The sequence below is a fragment of the Triturus cristatus genome, chromosome 5_1 (genome assembly GCF_964204655.1).
Source record: "Triturus cristatus chromosome 5_1, aTriCri1.1, whole genome shotgun sequence".
Lineage (NCBI taxonomy): Eukaryota > Metazoa > Chordata > Amphibia > Caudata > Salamandridae > Triturus > Triturus cristatus.
The window spans coordinates 780,760,937-780,784,795 of NC_140587.1; the positions used below are offsets into that span (position 1 = coordinate 780,760,937).

A 23,859-nucleotide genomic window follows, 5' to 3' on the forward strand; every position below is an offset into this window, starting at 1 on the left:
GGTGGTCCTTAGCATACTCAGCCAAGAGCTCCTGGAGCCCTAGTTTGGTTGGATGCAGGCCCATTGGTATATTTTTAAGTTTGCATAGGGACCTCAATTCCTTGAAAGACAAGTGTAAGTAAGGTGTGAGGTCGAGATCCTTCACCAGGTCCATGTTATTATTTTCACTAATAGCTGAGTTTGTCTGAGTCATTCTAACTTGACAGTTCTAATCCTCTACCCTGACTATAGTGACTTATTTTTCTAAAATTCTAATGGGACTTAAGCAAGGTCCTAGCAAGACTTAGTATTTTGGAAAAGACCAATCAGAATTTTAAAGGCAATTTTAAGAGTTCTGTCGTGTGATCAGATGATAACTAAGTAGTCCAAACAATGCAAGTTTGTATCCCACCGCTGATCCACCAATGTGAGAAAGTGGCTCTGTATATACTGTTCCCAAATAGGTACAGTGTGCACAGAGTCCACAGTCCCCAGAGGTTTGGCAGAGGCTAAAGTTAGATATAACCTTACTCTCTAAAGTGGTAGCTTGGTCGAGCAGTAAGGCAGTATCAGAGGACAGTGTAAAGCATTTGTTGTACACACTCAGTCAACAAATGGTCTTACACACTCAACAACTGAACTCTAGGCCAATGGTTTATATAAAAAAATATATGTCTGTTTTATTTTAGAACCAACAATAGGTATTAAAATATACTCTCTCAGAATGAGATGCTTTAGGTAAATACTTTTGCAATATGCAATTGACTTTTGTAAATACTGGTTACAGGTTGTTGCAATAGGCAACACAATTTCAAACACAATAATGCATTGAGCTCAATGGAAGATTTAAGTTATTTGCAATAGATTACTTTCCGGATTACTTTTGTAACTCCAGGACTGGATCCTAGATTCAGTTCTGGGACAGTTCTTAGAAACAAGTGATAAAAGTCGACTTAGTTACTGTTGTTATTTTTAGGTAATATTTTGCTATTTTAAAAGTTGACACTTAGAAGAAATTTCATAGAAAAACAGTCAATGACTCCCTATGGAAGAAAATTCAAGTTGCAGGTAAAGTATGTTCTCGTTACTTTTGTAATCCAGTACTGGGCTCCTAGACTCAGTACTGGGACCTCTATCTAAAACAGGTAAGTAATTACGTTTTTACAGTTAGCACGATTTTTAAAGAATATTTGAAGTTTGCAAAAATCGACAGAAGAAATTTCACAGAAAAACAGTCAATGATTTCCTATGGAAGAAAATTGGGTTACTGGTAAGTACGGTTGTGAATATTTTTCAGGGTCAGTGCTGGGCACCAAGATCCAGCAATGGGATCTCTCCTAATAGCAGGTGAATGTGAGTGTTTTCGTTACTCGGCTGATTTTTGGTGAATATTTTAAGTTTTAGAAACCCCACACTTCGAAGAAATTTCCGAAGAAACCAGTCAATGTTACCCTATGGAGAAAATTGAGTTATCGGCTTTTGGGTAAGCACTCGACTGGCAGAGTTAAGGTTCTGGGCACAGACTCAGGGGTCTCTCAGCGTCAGGTAGGTACAGTGGTTACACCCTCAGCGGCGCTGGGGCAGCCGGGTGCAGAGTGAGTTAGGCCAATGTTATTCTATGGGAGTCAGGTGGGCCTTGGTTGGTGGCTGCTGACTAGCAAGCCACGCGGCTGTGGGAGCTAGGCTCCTGGTCACTTAATCAAGGCAAATGGGGAAGTAGATAGGTGTAGAGGTTACACTGCCAGGGCCACTCGGGCGGCAGGGTGCAGGGTGCTTTTAAGCCTTCGGGCGCTCAATTGATTTCAATGGGAAAGCTCCTAGTTGGAAAAAGGCTGCAAGCTCAGGGACGAAGATTCTTCAGGTGCCACCACCACTTCGAGAGGTAAGTTGGGTAGTTGGAGGATAGGTAGGTACCCGGGAGCTCGGCACAGGGGGCCGCAGGGGTGCTTTTTGGTGCCGGGAAATCTTACCCTCTGTTGATCGCGGTTGGGGGGGCACCTGGTTCTGAGGCTGCAGGCGAAGTCAAGAGCATCGAGGGAAGCCTTTGGGTGCAGGACTCGGGGTCACAGTCGCCGGGGGGTCATCCTCGTGGTCTTTGTTCACTCCGGCACAGGCCAGGCATGGCGGGTGCAGAGTGTGCAGGGTTCGCGGTTCCTGGCTGATTCCAGGGGTCAGTTACTAGCTTTGAGCAGTGCCACTGCTCGTGGGAGTCCCAGATGCTCAGAGTCACAAGGTAGCCAGGTCCTCCGGGGTTTGTGAGGTTGCTGGCCACGGGAGATGCCGGGATTTAGCAGGAGCAGGTTCGAGGGTCGACAGGCCGGTAGGGCTGGAGCCAAAGCAGCTGCACGGCAGGTCTTCTTTCTTATTGATCTTTGTTGTTTCGGAATCTGGATCTAAGGAAGGAAGGTTCAGGGTACCCCTAAATACTAAATTTAGGGGCGTTACAGGTAGGTAAAGGGCAGGGACCACTGGGTCCCTGCCCTGGGGTGGGTACACCCCCTATCCTGCCACTCTCCTGTGGGAGGGGGCAGTGGCCTAGTCCTGATTGGGCAGTGCTCCCCATCTTCAAGATGGCGAGAGCCCGGAGATGTGCTTCACTCGCCTCCCCCGCCTGAGGGGTGGTGTTGGCAGAGGCTGGCACACCCCCTGTCCTTCCTTGGGGTTTCCGGCCAGTCTTCCCGCCAGAGTGGGGGTTTAGAACCGGTAGGAGCCAGTTGCTGAGTACAGCAAGTGGCCTGGAGAAGCTCACAAAGGCGGCATATGCCTTTGAAGCTTCCCCAGCCAATCCTGGGGGAGGAGACCTAGCACCTCGCCCAGGATGTGCATTGTTGCAGTCCCAGGAGAGCGGGTGGCTCTCTACCCAGGGGTCCAGCAACATGTCTGCTGTGTGGCAGCCTCGGCAGCCCCTGAGGCCAGACGTGGATTGTAGGTTAGGTTCAGGGGGCATCTCTAAGATGCCCTCTGTCGTGCATTGTACATTAAATCCTGCACTGGCATCAGTGCGGGTTTAATGTGCTGAGAAGTTTGATACCAAACTTCTCAGTCTTCAGTGGCGCAATCATGGTGCTGTGGAGTTTGTGTTTGACGATCTCCCAGCACCATATACTCTTAAATGGCCACACTGCAGTTACAGTGCCCAGGAATGGACCTGGGTACTGTAAGGGCACAGGACTCATGCTCCTGTATCCACACCACTGACATAGGGCACCCAGCTAGAGGGGTGGCTGATGTATGCCAGGGCAGTGTATGTTGTGGGCATGGCACACAGGGATGTGTGCCATGTCAACTCTGTTTTGTCCTATACCCAGACACTCAGCCTGCAAGGGCAGTGTGTTTGTGTCAGGGTACAGGGCCTCTAAGGGTGGCACAATAAGTGCTGCAGCCCTTAGAAGCCTTCCCTGGGACCATTTACCAGGGGCTGACATGTGGCCAGGGTTTGCCAATTTTGGGTTTTAGGTTTCAGCACAGTTTTTAGGGAAGGAACATAGGCCCTGGGCACCTGATTGGCAGGAGCCCAGGGCACACTCAGTGAAAGTTCATTCAGCAATTCAGCAAAAAGTGGGGGCATACCATGCAAGAAAGATGGCTCTTTCTCACAATTGGAGATTTCCTCCTTATGCCACCTCAGTGTCTTCATGGGTTTCACCATCCCTCGACAAGCCAGAATTCTTAAGACCCTTGCTTGTGCTGGTACTGTGCTATGCCATAATGTGCCCACCTCTGTTTCTGTCTTGCTTTCAGGGTGTTTTGCTGGAATGTGTCATACACTTGCGATCTTTCAAGAAGCAAAGTTTGCACATTTCGTAAAAATGTGTGGTGGCAGTTAGGGCAAAAATGGTTGTATTCTCCTTACCCCTTGCTCATTGTTTGACCCACATGGGTGATTTCTGCTTTCTTGAAGACTTCAACTATCTTCAGTTTTCCTCAGAGCTTTCGTGCTTCTCCTTCAATGTCCATTGGTAAATCAGTTTGAAAAAGTGACCTTTGGTGTTTTCTTGGATCTTTTGATTAAAGTTCTTTCCTCTTTGGTTCAGGAGCCCTTGGCTGTGCTTCCAGACCCAGTGGCGGAAAACAGAATCTAAAGATGGTGACAACGTTGAGGGATTCCTGGGGGCATGCATCTGATGTCATTCAAGGAGGGAGAAGGGACAAAATGGCTGACTACTCAATGTCCACAACAAACAAAAAGAAAAAAAGAGAACAAAGACTACAGGAACCAATTCCAGACCCAACCACATTTTAATGTGCGCTGCCAGGAATGGCAGGATAGCATGCCTAGTGACCAGACCCTAAGCCCGAATCCGCTGTGTGGGGACCAACCTTTATGGCACCTTAGCCATACACAGTGGGAGTTGGCTGCAGGATAGGCCCTGCACCCCAAGCTCCACTGCAGCCATTCCCCATGGGTAATCCCTGCTGTGCATGGCTTCAGTGATTGGACCTTAGGGCAGCCAACCCCCACAGCGCCTTTGGCTATGTGCAACAGGCCCATTATCAAACCCCCACTGTGGCCAGGTCCTGTGCCCAACCCCCACTGTCGCTAGGTCTTGTGCCCAACATGCGGCAGTGCCTGGCCTTGGGCGGGGTGCAAAAGAAAAAGGCACTTCAACACTGTGAGAAAGTGGCTCTGTATATACTGTTCCCTAATAGGTACAGGGTGTACAGAGTCCACAGTCCCCCAGAGGCTGATAGAGGTCAAAGTTAGGTATGACCTTACTCTCAAAAAGTGGTAGCTTGGTCGAGCAGTAAGGCAGTACCAGAGGACAGTGTAAAGCATTTATTGTACACACTCAGTCAGCAAATGGTTTCACACACTCAATAACTGAACACTAGGCCAATGATTTGTATATATAAAATATATGCTTGTTTTATTTTTAGAACCACAAAGGGGGTAAAAATATACTTTCTCAGAATGAGAGGTTGAATATAAATACTTTTGTTTCAAGCAATAAATTTGTGTAAACAGTCACAGTTGGTTGCAATAAACAATCCTATTTCCTAAACATACAATGCATTGAGCTCAATGGTAAATTCAGGTTAGTTGTAATAAATTACTTTAGATTACTTTTGGAATTCCAGGTCTGGATCCTAGAACCAGCCTGGGGTCAGTATTCAGAATCAAGTGATGAAAGTCGACTTAATAACTGTAATGATTTTTAAATAATATTTAGCTATTTCAAAAGTTAGCACTTAGAAAATATTTCACAGAAAACATTCAATGGATCTCTATGGCAAGAAATTCAAATTGCAGGTAGAGTACTTTATCGTTACTTTAGTAATCCAGGACTGGGTGCCTAGACCCAGGACTGGGGTCCTTATCAAAAGCAGGTAAGTAATTTCGTTTGCAGAAATGGTACGATTTTAAAAGAATATTTCAAATTTGCAAAAGTAGACACTTAGAAGAAATTTCACAGAAAAGCAGACAATGGTTTCCTATGGGAGAAAAATGAGTTAGAAGTAAGTATAGTTGTGAACACTTTTCAGAGTCAGGGCTGGGCACCAAGATCCAGCACTGGGAGCTCACCTAGGAGCAGGTGAGTAAATTCGTTTTTGTCACTTGGCTGATTTTTGGTGAATTTTTGCAGTTTTGAAAAGTTCACACTTAAAAGATTTTTGAAGAAAAAGCCAGTCAATGTTACCCTATGAGAAAAATGAAGTTAGCGGTTTAAGGGTAAGTACTCGACTGGTAGTGTCCCCCAGTGTCAGGTAGGTACAGTTGGTTCACCCTCAGCGGTTTCAGGACGGCCGGGTGCAGAGAGAGTTGGGCCCAATGTTATCCTATGAGGGATAGGGGGGCCTTGGTTGGTGGCTGCTGTCTGGCAAGCCACGCGGCTGTGGGAGCTGGGCTCCTGGTCACTTACTCAGGGCAAGTGGGGAAGTAGGTTAGTGTAGAGAGGGCACTGCCAGGGCCACTCGGGCGGCTGGGTGCAGGGTGCTTTTGAGCCTTAGGGCGCTCAATGGAAATCAATGGGAATGTTCCGGTTTGGAAAGAGGCTGCAGGCTCGGGGACGAGGATGTTTCAGGTGCCACCACCACTTCGAGAGGTAAGTTGGGTAGTTGTAGGTTAGGTGGGTACCCCGGGATTGGGCACAGGGGGTCGCAGGGCGCCGGGTGCAGGGGTGCAGGGGTGCCTTTTGACGTCGGGAATCTTACCCTCTGGTTGATCGCGGCTGGGGTGGCACTTGGTTCTGAGGCTGCAGGCTTCTTCCGGGATGTCGAGGGGGGTCCTTGGGTGCCGGACTCTGGGTCACAGTCGCCGTGGGGTCGTCCTCTGGGTCTTTGTCCACTCCGGCACTGGCCAGGCTTGGCTGGTGCAGAGTGTGTTGGGTCCGCGGTCCCGGGCTGGTGCCAGGGATAGCAAGTAGGTTTCTTGAGTAGAGCCTCTACTCGTGGGAGTCCCAGGGGCTTAGAGCTAAAGGGTAGCCAGGTCCTCCGGGGTTGGTGAGGTTGCTGGCCACGTGGGATGCCGCGCTGGTGCAGGTTCGAGAGTCGACAGGCCGGTAGGGCTGGGGCCAAAGCAGTTGGTGTCTTCTTCTCTTTTTAGCAGCTGCAGGGCAGGTCTTTGTTCTTCTTGCTCTTCTTGTCGTTTTTCTATCTGGAATCTGAGGAAGGAAGGTTCAGGGGGCCCCTAAATACTAGATTTAGGGGCGTTACAGGTAGGTGAAGGCCAGGGACCAATGGGTCCTTGTCCTGGGGTGGGTACACCCCCTATCCTGCCTCTCTCCTGTGGGAGGGGGGCAGTAGCCTAATCCCGATAGGGTAGGGCCTCCCATCTTCAAGATGGCGAGAGCCCGGAGATGTGCTTCACCTCGCCTCCCCCACCTGAGGGGTGGGGTGGGCAGGCTGGCACATCCCCTGTCCTTGTATGGGGTTTCCGGCCAAGCTTCCCGCCAGAGTGGGGGGTTGCAGTGGCCTGGGGAAACTCCAACTGGCGGCATGCCTTTGAAGCTTCCCTTTGCTCATCCTGGGGGAGGAGATTTCTCACCTCACCCAGGATGTGCATTGTTGCAGGCCCGGGAGAGCAGGGGCTCTCCCACCCAGGGGTCCAGCAACGTGTCTGCTGTGTGGCAGCCTGGGCAGCCTCAGAGCAGACGTGGATTGCAAGTTAGCTGTAAGGGGGCATCTTCTAAGATGCCCTCTGGGGTGCTTAGTACATTAAATCCTACACTGGCATCAGTGTGGGTTCAATGTGCTGAGAAGTTTGATACCAAACTTCCCAGGCTTCAGTGTTGCCAATATGGTGCTGTGGAGCTCGTGTTTGACAAGCTCTCAGCACCATGTATTCTTAAATGACAGCACTGCACTTACAGTGCCCAGGAATGGACCCGGGTACTGTAGGGGCACAGGGCTCCTGCTCCTGTGCCCACACCATAGGCGTAATGCACCCAGCTAGAGGGGTGGCTGACATATGCCTTGGCAGTGTAGGTGATGGGCATGGTACACAGTGATGTGTGCCATGTCGACTCTTTGTTTTGTCCTGCACCCAGACACTCAGCCTGCAAGGGCAGTGTGTGTGTGTAAGGGTACAGGGCCTCTGAGGGTGGCACAATGAGTGCTGCAGCCCTTAGAGGCCTTCCCTGGTCACAAGGCCCTGGGTACCTAGGGTACCATTTACTAGGGGCTGACATGTGGCTAGGGTTTGCCAATTTGGAGTTTGTGTGGTTTAAGGAAGGAACATAGGCCCTGGGCACCTGATTGGCAGGAACCCAGGGTACACTCAATCGAAGTACATTCAGCAACTTAGCAAAAAGTGGAGGCATACCATGCAAGAAAGATGGCACTTTCTCACACACACCACTCATCAAGTCATCATCAGGTACACTAGAAGGAAACTAAGGTTATTCTCAACATCATAATTGCAGCAAACTAATAATGGGTGCACAATAAAAATAACAAACCTGAGCTGCTCCGGAACATTGCTGTGACTGTTCCACAAAACGCAAGAATCATCCATGACAACAACAAACGGCCACACACACTGGCGTTTAACACCCAGCTCTTCCATGCGGTTCCTCTCCAGCTCCAGATTATGGTAGGACAGTTCCTTTATAAGGAACCTTGCAGCACCTGCGCAAAAAGAAAGGTCAAAATGATGTACGTTACTGTTATAGTTTATCCCCAAACAGAATAGAGAGGACTTAATTTGCACGAATGCTAAGAATGGTGTGTCAATTTGCACAGTGAAAAAGGTCATGAATTTAAAGACAAGCGTCACAATCTCAAACAAATAAACTAGATTGAACTACACCATGTATTACACAAAATTAATTTAAAAAATTGTTTCCAAGTCTAGTGGGTTAAGTTAGAAATAATGCAAAATTTCGAAGTTCAGAGGAAAGAATCCAACAATCATTAGCAGTTTTACCAGCCTCATGTAATCAAAACATTTCATGAATAAAATCGAAAAGTTTCTTACCTGTCGGTGTAGTTTTGCAGCTTGAAGATCTTTCTGGATTCACTATGCTGTGCATTATTCCGCGATCTTGTGGTTGGGTCCGGATTCGTAGTCTTTTCTTTGTTTTTTTTTTTTTTTTGTAGCCCAGGTGGGCGTCGACGTCCACCATTTGGTGCACCTCCCGTGACGTCGTCGTGCTTCCTGCGGAAGTCCCACCTTTGGGGCGCCATCTTCGGGTTCTTTTTTTTTTTTTTTTTTTTTTAACCCTAGGCGATTGATTAATCCTTTTGTCCATATTTCTGTACGTTTCCACTTCTTTGATCCTATCCATTTCACCCCCTCTTCCTCCAGCCTCATCTTCCTGGCGGAGGTGGGTGGGTTCGCTAGTGAATCCAGAAAGATCTTCAAGCTGCAAAACTACACCGACAGGTAAGAAACTTTTCGTTTTGCAGCGTGAATCTTTCTGGATTCACTATGCTGTGCATAGATTTTGTAGCGGTTTTCCTATTTTTGTGGTGGCTGGGTGGAAGATGATCGCTGGTCGTTGAAAATGTGTTGTAGCACCTTCTGTCCGACCTGTGCTTCCTTATTCATTTGAATGTCCACGCAGTAGTGCTTTGTGAACGTGTGCACAGATGCCCAAGTTGCTGCGAGACAAATGTCTTGGATGGGCGTGTTTGCCAGGAAGGCAACTGTGGCCCCCTTCTTCCTTGTGGAGTGAGCTTGGGGCCCCTCCGTTAGCTCCTGTCCAGCCTGTTTGTGACAGAATTGAATAGTGAGGGCAATCCACCTAGCGATGGTGCCCTTGGTGACTGGTCTACCCATGAAGCTAGTAGCAAAGGACACAAACAGCTGCTTCGACTTCCTGAGTTCCTTGGTTCTTTCAATGTAGTGCATCACCGCTCTCCTGGCATCGAGGGTGTGCAGGGCCTTTTCTGCGTTTGTAGTCGGGTTTTGGAAGAAACTCGGTATCTGGATACTCTGATTCATGTGGAACGCCGACACTACCTTGGGCATGAAGTGTGGGTCCGTCCTCAGGACTACCCTGTCTTTGTGAATTTGAATGTAGGGCTCCTGCAGCGTTAGTGCTTGAAGCTCGCTCACCCTGCGTAGTGAGGTTATGGCCACTAGAAAGGCAGTTTTCATCGTCAACATTTGTAGAGTGGCCTTGTGAATGGGTTCAAACGGCGCCCTCATGAGCTCCGTCAGAACCACGTTTAAATTCCATGCCGGCGGCGGCAACCTTTTCGGGGGTGCCATTCTTTTGGCTCCCTCCATGAATCTCTTCACCACCTGCGAGGTGAAGAAGCTTCCACCCTTCTCACCTCTGGTGTAGGCAACGATCGCTGCCAGGTGTACCCTTAGGGAGCTCGAGCAGAGGTTACTCTTTAGAAGGTGTGTGAGGTACCTCAGCACAGTTGAGTCTCTTGTCATTCTGTTTTGCAGGCCCTTTTTCCTGCACCACACCGTGAATCTCTTCCACTTTGCGCTGTAGCACTTTCTTGTAGTAGGTTTCCTTGCCTCCCGTAGCACTCGCATAGTGCTCTGAGGTAACCTTAGGTGTGCGAACTCTAGGTCTTCAGGAGCCATGCTGCTAGGTTGAGTGTCTCTGGCTCTGGGTGCAGGACCTCCCCGTTTTGCATTGAGAGCAGGTCTTTTCTCCTCTCGAACCTGTACGGTTTGCCTTGCGCCATTTCTTGAGTCTGTGAGAACCATGTCTGCCTCGCCCACTGTGGAGCCACCAGGATCAGAGTCATGTTGCTGGTTCTGCACTTGTCGAGCACTCTGTGCAACAGGGGTATCGGTGGAAAGGCGTAGGCAAATGTCCTCCACCAGCTTATCCATAGGGCATTTCCCTTGGATTGCTGATCTGGTTGCCTGGACGCGAAGCTTCGGCATTTTGCATTGTGGCGTGTTGCAAATAGGTCTATTGTGGGAGTCCCCCATCTCTGGAAGATTTTCTCCGTTTCCTGGCCATTGAGCTCCCACTCGTGTGATGCTGAGGTCTGTCTGCTTAGCCAGTCTGCCTCCACATTGTCCTTCCCTGGTAGGTGAATTGCCAGTAGATCTATTTTGAGAGGTATGGCCCATCTCCAAATCTCCTGAGCTAGGGATGAGAGGGGAAACGACTGTGTCCCCCCTTGTTTGTTGATGTAGAACATCGCCGTGGTGTTGTCTGTCTGTACCAACACCCTCTGGCCGAACAGGTGCCTCTGGAATGCCTTCAGGGCTAACAGTATCGTTTTCAACTCGAGGTAGTTGATGTGGCGGACCGCGTCTGCTGGAGCCCATAGACCCCTCACTCTGAGGTTGTCCATGTGCGCTCCCCATCCCTTCTGCGATGCGTCCGTGGTAATGGTCATTGTTGGGCTTGGTGGTGTCAGGCTTCTCCCCGTTGTTATGTTGTCTCTGTTCCACCAAGTTATCTCCTCCTGCACTGCGTGCGTAACAACCACTAGATCCTCCCAACTTCCGTTTGCTTGTGACCATTGCTGTTGCAGCCATTCCTGGAATGGTCTCATGTGCAGGCGTACATTCGGCACCAGCTGGATACAGGACGCCATCATCCCCATCATCTTGCTCACCGCCCTCACTGTCAGAGCTCGCCCCTTCTGGTAGAGCTGCGTCTCCTTCAGCAGAGCATCTGTCCTCCTGTCGCTGGGCACTACTGTACTGTTGAGGGAGTTGATCTTTGCCCCCAGGAAAATCTTTACCTGTTCCGGTTCCAGCGATGATTTTCCCCAGTGGATGGAAAATCCCAGATTTGTGAGGGTGTCTGTTACGCGTTTTGCGTGCCTCTCGCACTTCTCGCGTGAGTTTGCCTTGACCAGCCAGTCGTCCAAGTAGGGGTATACGTGTATTCCCTGTTTTCGTAGGTGTGCCGCTACCGCCGACAGGCATTTCGTAAAGACCCTTGGCGCAGATTTTAATCCGAAGGCCAGGGTTGTGAACTGGTAGTGTTCCTGTTCGATGTTGAATCTTAGAAGGCCCTTGTGCCTTCTGTTTATTGGGATGTGAAGGTAGGCATCCTTGAGGTCCACGGTGATCATGAAGTCCCCTTCTCTTATCTGTGGCAGTACCTCCTGCAGTGAAGTCATTTTGAACCTTTGCGTTCTGATGAACTTGTTTAGGTAACGGAGGTCCAGTATGGGTCTGAGGTCTCCGTCTACCTTCGGCACCACGAAGTAGTTTGAGTAGACCCCTTTGTTGCGTTCCCTGAACGGCACCGTCTCTATGGCTCCCTTTTGTAGGAGTTTCCGCGTTTCTTCTCTGAGTATTGCCAGTTCTTGGGCCGATCTCTGCATTCCCCTCGGCTTCCTGTTTGGAGGTCTTTTCTCCAAGTCTACGCAGTATCCGTACTGCACGATGTTCCGTATCCACTTGTCTGTGGTTATACGCCGCCACTCCTGAAGGTAGAACCTCAGCCTTCCGCCTACTGGTGACGTATGCTCGTAGGCTCTTGAATCTTCTCTTCCCCCTGATGACACTTTTTTGCGCCTCACCCTTGGGGACCTTACGAGGGTAGGCGTCTTCTTGCGTGCTGAGTCACTTCGAGGAGGGCTGATCGCCCCCTCTCCTCCTTTGGCCACGTCCGTTCCCTCTCCCGCGAAAGGACTGGCCCCGAGGTTGATATTGCCAGTTTTGCTTCTGCTGACTTTGTCCGTGACCTTCGCCCTGCTGACCTTGCTGGAACGCCTGGTGCGACGTCCCCTGTTGGCTTCCACCCCTACCGTAGGGTCTCCTCGAGGGATTTCCTCGTCTCATTCCCCTCAGCTGTAGGGCCCCCATGGACCTCGCTGTCTCGTTTTCCTTCTTGAGCTGGGTGAGCTTTTCGTCCACCGTTGCTCCGAACAGTGTCTCTCCGTTGAAGGGGGTGCCAAGGATGTTGTTCTGCACTTCCGGTTTGAATCCCGAGATTCTTAGCCATGCATGCCTCCTCTCTGTGACCCCTATGGCCATGAGTCTTGCTGAAGTCTCTGCCCCATCCAACGCCGTCTTTATACAGGAGTTGGCGATGTTCTTGCCTTCATCCACCAGGTGAGAGGCTCTCTGGCGGTATTCTTCGGGGAGGTGCTTTACTAGCTCCCCCATCTCATCCCAGTGTTGGTATTGGTGTCTATTGAGGAGTGCATTCGAATTCGCCATGCGCCAGTGCATTGCGGCGTTCCTCTCGACCTTTCTGCCTGTGATGTCGATCCTCCTGCTCTCCTTATCCGGAGGTGGGCCCGAAGTTGCTGGAACGTTGGCCCTTCTCCTGGCCGTGGAGGCTATGATGGAGTCTGCGGTGACGCTACCCTTGATGTAAGGTGGGTCCAGGGAGGAGTGCTTATATTTCTTCTCTGTCCTGGGCGTGATCGACCGGCAGGTGGCAGGCTCCTTGAAGGCTTCTCTCCCCTGGTTCATCACGCTTTGTAGCATGGGGAGGAACTGACTCCTAGTCTGGATGGGGAGCAGTGTTTCGACGAGAAAATCGGCTTTCGGCCTCTCCTCGTCGAGTTTGACGCCGAAGGCCATTGCTGCGCTCTTCACCACCATATTGTATACCCCGATGTCGTCGGGTGGCGAAGGCCTCGAGGGGTACGTGTCCACGGCCTCCTCCGGGTTTTCGGTGTCGAGATCGTGCCATTCGACGTCGTTGCTGGTAGATGCCGCCGATTCGTAGAACGACTGTTGGTCTTCTTCCTCGGCTTCTTCCTCATAATAGGGCTCCTCTTCTTCCTCGAGATCCCTTGTCAGCCCTTCGGCGTCGAACTCGCCTTCGACCTCGACGACGTCCGCCGATGAAACCGTTGGAATCTTGAATTCCTTCATCCTGGCGTCGAACTCCTTCTTCCTTTGAAGGATGTTCTCCATTTTGGCCTCGAGCCGCCTCTTCTTTTTCTCCATTTCGGAGATGCTTTCGGCGTCGACCGCGGGTCTCTTCGATGAAACTTGCGTCGACGTCGAACGTTCTTTCTGCGTCGATCGGCCAGTTTCATGGGACGATTTCGACGACCCTTGCCTTTCGGCGTCTTTCTGCCCCAGGGAGTCCTTTTGTAAGGATCCGCTGGGCCTTTTGTCCGAAGTTCCCCCTTTGGACGTCGAAGTTTTCGGCACCGGGGCTCCCTTCGTGGACCTTGACTCAGTTTTTCTCGAGTCACCCTCGTGTTTTCGAGGTGTCTTTTGATTTGCGCTCGACGATTCTCTTACCTCGTCTTCTTTTTTCTTGTCGGTCTCTACGACCGTGAAGTTTTCGGCTGTCTCGGCGACGTTGTCCTCGTCGTCCGTGTCGAGGCCCAGCTCGTAGAGTGTCGGGGGTTTCCCTTTGCCATCCATGTTGGCGTTGGCTCTTCTCTGCCTCTCTCTCACTCTGAGTGTCTTCGGCGCGAAGGCTGAGCAGGCGTTGCAGTCGATACTCCGGTGATCCACCGGTAGGCAGAGGTTGCAGACCGGATGCTGGTCTTTCTGCGCGAACTTGTGGTGGCAGTTTGGGCAGAACTTGAATGGCGTCTTGTCCATTTCGCTCAGGGTCTCTGAGCGTGCATTCTCCAAGGCTGTCGAAGAAAAAAGGTTCGCTGGTCCTCTTTCTTCGCGCTCCTGATGAAATCTGTTCTATTCCTGATGTCTTCTCTTGATTCTATCGATGAAACTCGCTTTTCTTCCTTCTTCCTCCGAGTGAATTTCTAGAGCTTCCCGATGACGATCCAGACCCAACGGCGGAAAAAAGAATCTGAAGATGGCGCCCCAAAGGTGGGACTTCCGCAGGAAGCACGACGACGTCACGGGAGGTGCACCAAATGGTGGACGTCGACGCCCACCTGGGCTACAAAAAAAAAAAAAAAAACCAAAGAAAAGACTACGAATCCGGACCCAACCACAAGATCGCGGAATAATGCACAGCATAGTGAATCCAGAAAGATTCACGCTGCAAAAATATTTATATAAATACAAAGAGAGTCTCTGGCTCTTTTCATCCATTGGTTTGTTCTGGTGTCAACCACATTTTGCTTGCCTCCCTGATAGTATTTTTAACAGGAAAGAATGGCAGCAAGGGATAATTAAAGCCGCACTAACCCTTTAATCACTAGATGCAACTTAAACAAATCTTTAACAGAGTGCGTGCCCTCCTCTGAGGTCCGCTGCCACAAGACCTAATAAATGAGCATAAATAAAACAAAGCACAGAGAGGCACAAAACAAGTGGCATATAATATGCCAGGAATGATAAATCTTTGTTTTATTTATCCTCCCTGATAGTATACAGCATGAGCCAATGTGTCAGCCCACTATAGTCGCTGGTTGTAAGGCACTTTGGGTGACCATGCTTTTCCTGGCTACATGCACATCCATATCAAAAGAGAGCGGTTCACTTCTAGGACTCGTGGACCAAGCACTAAGTTAGTTCATTTTTTCTGTTGTATTTATTTGAAAGCATATACCATAATATAATTTCCATTGCCTATGCTTTATAATAAATTGCATGCTTGTGTAGGCCAGATCTATTGGCTTCGCCAGTGCTTATTCTCATCGAAATTAGACATCTGCCTTCGTGAAGACTGGAGAGTTAAGAACTTTCAGTATGCAGGGATGGTCGACAGTCACTCACTGCTGTGTGACGAAAAGGAAGGTACCAGACAAATCACAGAAGTATTGACATGGAAACAATTCCTGAACATCCTGCACCCATCATGGCTGCATTTAACTCTCCCGTGCTCCAGGATCCCCACTCCTTAAGTGCACATCCTAGTTTCCATCTTTGAGAAAATAGTCCAAATACTTTGGACGTTACAACCCTTAAGCCTCTTCACGGTTAAGTGACCAACAGCTTTCACACCTCGTCTGTATGTGGTATTTGTGTAGCGCAAAATTAGACAAAGGAGACCTCACCAGAAAACTGAGCATTGCTTGGCGCGCCATGCTCCTAAACCACTCAGTGGAAAATGCAGCCAGATTCTATCACCAACTCACCAAATGACAGCCTGTTCTTAAGAACTTCTGCATCACAGACAAAACCTTACTGACCCAATGATCTGCTTACCATGCAAATGAACTAAGTGTCTTCTCCATAACCCTCTCGATAACCAAACTCCACCGAGATCCCATGCTTGATTATTAAAAGGATAAGTGCCGTTCTCCAAAGCTTTGGTTCGAAGCCCGCAACAGGTGCTATTGTATGCTGGTGGTGTCAAATACCAAGGCTGCGCAGTCTTGAGTCCACCTCATGCCTCTTTAGTCTACCACCAGACACTGCCTCACCCTCTCTCTTTTGTAGGATCCTGCTTTCTCCCTGATGTGCTTTTCTGCCTTTCTCTTCCTCCTTCTTTTCCCCTTGTGTGTTGTTCACAGTTGCTTTTGGTCACCGTTTAATGACAAAATATAACTGCTGGTCCCCATAAATGAGTGCTGGTAGCCCCCACCTGTAACCACCACTTCAAATTAAGTACTGCCTATATCATTCTACAGGCTGCCCTTATTCAGTCCCAGACAAAAGCCTACGACATGGCAACCATTTTGTTTTAAGATCCTGATACCAGAAAATCTGCCACCATAGTTCAGGAAAAAGAAACTGCGGACCTTATTTTAACTTTATGAGCCTCTGACACAAATACGGTTTTGATATTTAGAGCACTACTGTGGGAATAAAGGAAACTTTGCTAATATGTGCTTACCGACTCCAGCATTGTTGAACATTCCAGGCAGCACTAGAAATATGTGATTGGGCCAGCATCTTCGATAAAGTGGCATTTCGTATTCTTTGACTACCAGGATGTGGAGGTGGCTGATGCCTTCCATGGCATGGAAGAGGTTCAGAAGGCCATGCTCATGCCGCCCGCTAGAAGGAGTGAATATTGGACTCTTCAGTGTGTTTAGGTTCTGCTAAAAGATGCACAGGAGGAAAGTAGACAATGCACATTATGAGCCGATACACAGTGAGAACTTCAAACAAAGCAATCAATAGAGGCACTGTAGAAAGAGGCCTACCTTCTCAGATACCAGAGGGAGGCGCATGCTTTCCAGGTGCTTTCCTTGCTTGCTGAAGACAAAATGGTGCTCTTTTGACTTTGGGATGATGAAGTGAAGCTGCACCTCTTCTCCTAGCATAGAGGAGGAAAAGGTAAAGGCATGCAGGGAGGAATCAGGCAACTGCGGAAAAAGGGAGAGAGTATAAAGCTCAGAATACAAAAAAACACAAACAGAAACCACCGCAAACAAGACAAAGTTTTGCCTTGTGTTACATTTAAATCAGGCATGCAGGGCCGACTTTAGCGCTGCTGGCGCGACAATCATTTTTGGTGCCCCCACACTCCATAACCGCCCCCTCAGATTCTCTCACTACCACCCGGCTAAATGCCCCTCATCTCTCCAATTATAAGTCATTACTAAACACAATGCCCCGATACCCCCCCCCCCCCAGTTCAGCACCCAAGTCTGCAGGTAAGCGCCCAGTGCGCCCGCACCAGTCACACTGCCCTAAAGCGGGCCCTGCAGGTATGTGTAATGTAAGAGCATGAGTCATTTAAACCCAGCATTAACAGCAGATCAGAACCAGCAGGCCTACCTGTTTTCCCAATTTTCCTAAATGCTCTTTAACTACTGGCCTTATGTAGTCTCCAGATTTACCACATGCTCTCTCTGTACTAATGCCCATCCTTCTGGTTTCTGGCCTGTCTGAAGGTATGCACGCCTCGATTTCCACAATTTCCACTAATCCAACCATTTATCGTCCTTTTCTTGAAAAAATATGACTTAATGTTATTGATGTGGCACTGCAGCCTCTTTCATAGCTTCATATTGAGACCTCTGAAATATGCTGCCATATTATCTTAACTCAAGAACTGAAACATGATAGACACTGTGGCAGCCCACCACTTCATTAAACTGCCCACGTGAGGCGTGTCTCAACCATTGCATTAAAACTGCATTTAATCGAAACCAATGCTCCCTTCCCCTTGTTTTTGCAAAAAAAGGCATCATTCACCTCTTATGGTGAATTCTAATTGCCATAAGGGAGATTAAACGCTTAGACCATGGTAGCCTTCAAACAAATAAAGACAACAATAGATAACAAAAAACAGATAAACAGAATGAAGAAAACATTATGAAAAGTAATTTGATAAAAACTGCCACTATTCACCTGTGCCAAAGGGTTGACATCCATGTAATGATGGCACTGCTCGCAGTGATGGAATGTATTATAAGCAGCATATTTTGTTAACATCATTGACACAGTCTCCCGCTTGCGAGGTTTCTCAACCCTCCCCTCTTTATCTTTGTTTGCTTCTGTGGATATAAAAACATAATACACAAAAGGTTTGAGCCTGCCTGAAATTCTGCAAATTTCATATGCAATTTTAGTGTTGATGCCCACGCCCACATCTATACTTTACATGCATCATTGGTTCCAATGGCTGTGGTTTCAAAAGAAAACCCGTCAACAACCACTGAGCTCCAAAAGCATCAGCCGCAGACCCATGCTCAAAAATGCATTTGCTTTAACACCATATAAAACATATTACAATTAAAACAAGGGACATAAAGCAACTAAGGCTGCTGTAAACCATTTGCTACAGTTTGTCCCTGCATAGTATTGTGGGCATGCCTCTGTCGCTCTCTCACTCTCAGCTTCTTTGGCATGAGCACGGGGCAGGTGTTGCAGTTCTTGCTTCGATGGTCTACGAGCAGTCAGATGTTGCAGACCAGGTTTTTGTCCTTCTGCGAGAATGTCTGTTGACCGTTCATGTAAAACTGGAATGGTGTGTTCTCCATTAGATCGCAGCGGGAGCCCCCTGTACGGGCATTCTCCAAATCAGTCACAGAAAAAGCATCCATATCCCTCGAATTCTCCTCCAGTACCTCGAGTTAGATGTCCTACTATTTCAGTGGACTTTAGGTGCTCTCACAAACTTCTGTCAACTTCTTCCTTGTGTTGGAAAGCCTTCAGCAAGCATCCAGCCCCAACAGCAAAAATGAAGAATTTAAAGATAGCGACCAAGTTGAGAGCTTATGGAGGAAGCTGGATGACCTCGCAGGAGACTCCAAATGACGGTCTGTTGATGCCCACCAATAACAAACAAGCATTTGCAATGCAATAGGTCTCGCATTTGCAATGCAATAGGTCTCGCATTTGCGAAAGTTAGAGCTCTTTGTGTAGAAATAGCAATGTTTTTTAATTCAGTTTTCTGTATATAGTGGAGTGATGATATTTGCATAGCGCTATTTCTATTCATATGACGTTGAGGCGCTGGAGACCCAGAAAATGGGAAATAGGTTATTGCGGGGGTTTTGGGGTAGAACAAGAGTAATATGCCGGCTGTGAAAAAAAGTAACTATGGAATTATATGCTCTTGAAGCCACAAGCTTTTAAACCACTGACAGGCACATTGGCTTCAGTTCCATAGCTCTTAATATGAATGTGCCAACATAATCATCCTTCCACAATCTGACCACAACCAGAACCTAAAGGGAGCTCAGTTCACAAGAGGCACGGGAATTATGCAATTCTAAGGCTGCAGAGTTTTTCACATAACGAATAGTTTCTTACCTGTCGGTGTAGTTTTGCAGCTTGAAGATCTTTCTGGATTCGCTATGACGTGACGTCGGCACGCTTCCTGCGGAAGCCCCACCTCGGGGCGCCATCTTCGGATTCTTTTTTTTTTTCTTCTTTTTTTTGGGTGTTTTTTTCTAACCCTAGGCAATTTTCATTATTTCTTCTTAGTCATCTCCTTTCCCACATTTCTCTTTAAGTCTCTTCTTGTTCTCTATTCTCTGTCTTTCCACCTTCTTCTCCAGCCTCATCTTTCTAGTGGAGGTGGGTGGGTTCGCTAGTGAATCCAGAAAGATCTTCAAGCTGCAAAACTACACCGACAGGTAAGAAACTATTCGTTTTGCAGCGTGAATCTTTCTGGATTCACTATGCTGTGCATAGATTTTGTAGCGGTTTGTCATCTTTGTGGCGGCTGGGTGGAAGATGAGCGTTGGTCGTTGAATATATGTTGAAGCACCTTCTGTCCTACTTGTGCTTCCTTGTTCATTTGTATATCCACGCAGTAGTGCTTAGTGAACGTGTGCACTGAAGCCCATGTTGCCGCCAGGCATATGTCTTGAATGGGTGTGTTAGCCAGAAAAGCAATCGTTGCCCCTTTCTTCCTCGTGGAGTGGGCCCGTGCCTCTTCCGATAGTTCTTGCCCTGCCCGTTTGTGGCAGAATTGTATCGTTAGTGCGATCCATCGCGCGATGGTGCTTTTCGTTACTGGTCTACCTAGGAAGCTGGTTGCGAAGGACATTAAAAACTGCTTCGTTTTCCTGTGCTCCTTGGTTCTCTCGATGTAGTGCATCACCGCCCTTCTTGCGTCTAGCGTGTGCAGTGCCCTTTCTGCGCTTGTGGCTGGGTTCTGAAAGAAGCTTGGTATTTGTATTATCTGGTTCATATGGAATGCCGACACCACCTTCGGCATGAAGTGTGGGTCCGTTCTCATTACGACTCTGTCCTTGTGTATTTGGATGTAAGGCTCTTGCAGTGTTACCGCTTGCAGCTCGCTTACTCTGCGTAGCGAGGTTATTGCCACCAGAAAGGCTGTCTTCATTGTTAGCATTTGAAGTGAGGCCTTGTGGATGGACTCAAAGGGTGCCTTCATAAGTTCCGTTAGGACTATGTTGAGGTTGCATGCCTGCGGCGGCATCCTCTTTGGTGGCGCTATCCTTTTCGCCCCTTCCAGGAATCTCTTTACTACTCGTGATTAAAAAAAACTTTCACCCGTCTCACCTCGTGTGTAGGCTACAATCGCTGCTAGGTGCACCCTTAGCGAGGATGAACATAGTTTAGCCTTTAGTAGGTGCGTGAGGTATCTCAGAACCATTGATTCCTTTGTCAACTTGTTTTGCAGTTTCTGCGCCATCATGTGAACCTCTTCCATTTTTCCCCATAGCATTTTCGTGTCGTCGGTCTCCTTGCCTCCCGGAGCACTCGCATAGTACTTTGAGGTAGCTTAAGGTGTGCGAACTCTATGTCTTCAGGAGCCATGCCGCTAGGCCGAAGCTCTCTGGTTCTGGGTGTAGAACCTCTCCGTCCTGCATGGAGAGTAAGTCTTTCCTTCTGGTGAACTTGTGTGGTGGTCCCTGTGCCATCTCCACAATTTGTGAGTACCAGGTCTGTTTTGTCCACTGTGGTGCAACTAGGATCAGTGTCATGTTGCTGGTCCTGCACTTGTTGAGTACCCTGTGTATCAGTGGTATTGAGGGAAAAGCGTAGGCAGATGTTTTTGACCAGCTTATCCATAGGGCATTCCCCTGGGATTGTTTTTCTGGTTGCCTGGATGCGAAGCTTTGGCATTTTGCATTCAGGTGTGTTGCAAACAGGTCTATTGTCGGTGTACCCCACCTTCTGAATAGCCTTTGCGTTTCCTGTCCATTGAGCTCCCACTCGTGGGATGCTGAAGTCTGCCTGCTGAGCCAGTCTGCTTCCACATTGTCCTTCCCTGGTAGGTTTATGGCCAGCAGGTCTATTGTGAGTGGGATTGCCTATTTCCAAATCTCCTGAGCCAGGTTGGATAGGGGAAACGATTGTGTTCCTCCCTGCTTGTTGATGTAGAACATCGTTGTTGTGTTGTCTGTTTATATCAACACCTTCTGGTTGTACAGTTTTTTCTGGAAGGCCTTCAGGGCTAGGAATACGGTCTTCAATTCCAGGTAGTTGATGTGCCTGACCGCATCTGCTGGAGTCCACAGACCCCTCACTCTGTGCTTGTTCATAGTGCTCCCCATCCTATCTGGGATGCGTCTGTGGTGATGGTCACCGTTGGTCTTGGTGGTGTCAAGGGCTTCCCTATAGTTATGTTCTCCTTGTTCCACCATGCAATCTCTTCTTGCACTGCATGCGTTACAACCACTAGATCCTCCCAACTTCCGCTTGCTTGTGACCATTGCTGTTGCAGCCATTCCTGGAAAGGTCTCATGTGTAGGTGTACATTGGGGACTAGGTGAATGCATGACGCCATCATCCCCATGATCTTGCTCGCTGTTCTCACTGTCAGAGCTCGCCCCTTCTGCTAAAGGCGCGTCTCCTTCAGCAGGGCCAGTGTTCTCTTGTCGCTGGGGATCACCGTTCTCTGTATGGTGTTGATCTGTGCCCCCAGGAAGATCTTCACCTGTTCCGGTTCCATTGAGGATTTTCCCCAGTGTATGGAGAATCCCAGCATCATTAGTGTCCTTGTGACCCGCTGTGCGTGTTCCTCGCATCTTACGCATGAACTTGCTTTTATTAGCCAGTCGTCGAGATAAGGGTACACATGAACCCCTTCCCTCTGCAGGCACGCCGCCACTGCCGCCAGGCATTTTGTGAAAACCCTTGGTGCGGACTTTAGTCTTAATGCCAAGGTTGTGAATTGGTAGTGTTCTTTGTTGCTGGAGAACCTTAACAGATGTTTGTGCTGCCTGTTCATTGGGATGTGCAGGTAGGCATCTTCGAGATCCACGGTGGACATGAAGTCTCCGTCTCTCATTTGCGGGAGTACCTCTTGTAGGGACGTCATTTTAAATTTCTGCGTCCTTATGTACTTGTTTAGGAACCGTAGATCCAGGATGGGTCTTCGTGTTTTGTCCACCTTTGATATCAGGAAGTAGTTTGAGTACACTCCCTTGTTCCTTTCTTTGAATGGTACTGGTTCTATGGCCTCCTTTTGGAGTAGCTCTTGTGCTTCCTCTACGAGTTGCACTAGCTCCTGTCCTGAGTGTTCCCTTCTCTTTGGTTTTTTGTTTGGTGGTTTCCTTTCCAACTCTATGCAGTATCCAAACTGTATGATGTTGAGTATCCACTTGTCTGTTGTTATGTTTTTCCATTCCTGAAGGAAACGTCTCAGCCTGCCGCCTACTGGTGTTGCATGCTCATTGGCGTTTGGTCTGTGTAACGCTCTCTTTTTGGATCTTTTGTGCTCTACCCTCGGAGGCATCTTGTGGGTGAGCACACTTCGCCGGGCGAAGTCACTTTGAGGCGGGTTGTTCTCCCCCTCTTCGTCTTTGCCCTCGTCCGTTCCCCCTACTGCGAAAGGACAGGCCCCGAGGCTAGTACTGCCAGTTTTGTTTCTGCTGCCCCTGCTGTCCGTGATTGTCGCCCTGGTGGCCCTGCTGGAATGTCTGGTGTGACGTTCCCAGCTGGTTTCCTCCCTTTTCGTAAGGTCGCCGTGTCAGGGTACCTCTTCTCATCCCTCTGAATTGCAGGGCCCCCATGGACCTTGCTGTTTCGTTCTCCTTTTTGAGCTGGGTGAGTTTTTCATCCACTGGGGCTCCGAACAGCGTTTCCCCGTTGAAAGGGGTGTTCAGGATGTTGTTCTGGACTTCTGGCTTGAAGCCTGAGATCCTGAGCCAGGCTTGCCTTCTTTCCGTTATCCCTATTGCCATCAACCTGCTTGATGTTTCTGCTCCATCCAAGGCCGTTTTAAGGCAAGAATTCGCTATATTCTTCCCTTCCTCCACTAGATGCGAAGCTCTTTGCTGGTACTGTTCGGGGAGGTGCTTGATTAGCTCCCCCATTTTGTCCCAATGTTGGTATTGGTGTCTGTTCAGTAGGGCATTGGAGTTCGCCATGCGCCAGTGCATCGCCGCGTCTCTCTCAATTTTTCCTCCCAGTCAGGTCCATCCTCCTGCTTTCCTTGTCTGGTGGTGGCCCAGAGGTTGCCAAGACATTAGCCCTTTTTCTGGCAGTAGATGCAATGATGGAATCCGCTGTGATGGATCCCTTGATGTATGGAGGGTCCTGGGAGGAGTGTTTATATTTTTCCTCCGTCCTAGGTGTGATGGACCTGCATGTTGCTGGGTCCTTGAACGCCTCCTTTCCCTGGTTCATTACACTCTGGAGCATGGAGAGGAATTGGCTCCTCGTTTGGATGGGGAGCAGTGTTTCCAGTAAAAAGTCTGCTTTTGGCTTTTCTTCCTCAAGCTTAACCCCAAAAGCTGCTGCGCTTTTGACGACCATATTGTAGGCCCCAATGTCATCTGGCGGCAAAGGCCTCGAAGGGTAAGTCTCTACAGGCTCTTCTGGATTTTCGGCATCGAGGTCCTGCCACTTCAGGTCCTGTGTCGTCGACGAGCCGTAGTTTGATTGTTGTTCCTCATATTCCTCTCCCTCATAGTAAAGGTCCTCTTCTTCATCTCCAGGAGTTTGACAGTTCTTCGGCGTTGAACTCTTCCTGTTCCTCGACTTCTACGATGATCGACTGTGGTTTCGTTGGAATTGTGAATTTTTTCATTTTTTTGTCGAACTCCTTTTTCCTTTGAAGGATGCTCTCCATTTCTGCCTCGAGCCTCCTCTTCTTCTTTTCCAGTTCGGAGGCCTGTTCGGCGTCTAGCGCTGGTCTTTTCGACGGAGCCGGCGTCGACGCGACCTTATCTTGCGAAGTAGAGTGCCCAAGTTCTTGGCCTTGCTTCGACGACCTTTGCTTTTCACCGGTCTTCGCCACCTGGGAGTCCTTCTCGAAGGATCCGCCGGGCCTTTCATCCTTGGATCCACTTTCG

The 23,859-nt window shown here is 48.9% G+C and overlaps 1 protein-coding gene across 8 annotated transcripts in view; it reads right to left on the reverse strand.

The window, feature by feature from the left end:
* The window catches only part of GREB1L (GREB1 like retinoic acid receptor coactivator), a 492,334-nt gene that overhangs the window by 24,509 nt on the left and 443,966 nt on the right, over positions 1-23,859 (reverse strand). For 6 of the 8 annotated variants that reach the window (XM_085605794.1, XM_085605790.1, XM_085605791.1 and 3 more), the window contains exons 26-29: positions 17,489-17,634; positions 16,336-16,497; positions 16,023-16,230; positions 7,878-8,046 (exon numbers count right to left, since the gene is read on the reverse strand). In XM_085605794.1, coding sequence (XP_085461920.1) covers positions 7,878-8,046; positions 16,023-16,230; positions 16,336-16,497; positions 17,489-17,634 — 685 coding nt within the window. The remainder of the gene's footprint in view (positions 1-7,877; positions 8,047-16,022; positions 16,231-16,335; positions 16,498-17,488; positions 17,635-23,859) is intronic. The other 2 variants (XM_085605797.1, XM_085605793.1) reach the window with 1 other exon arrangement.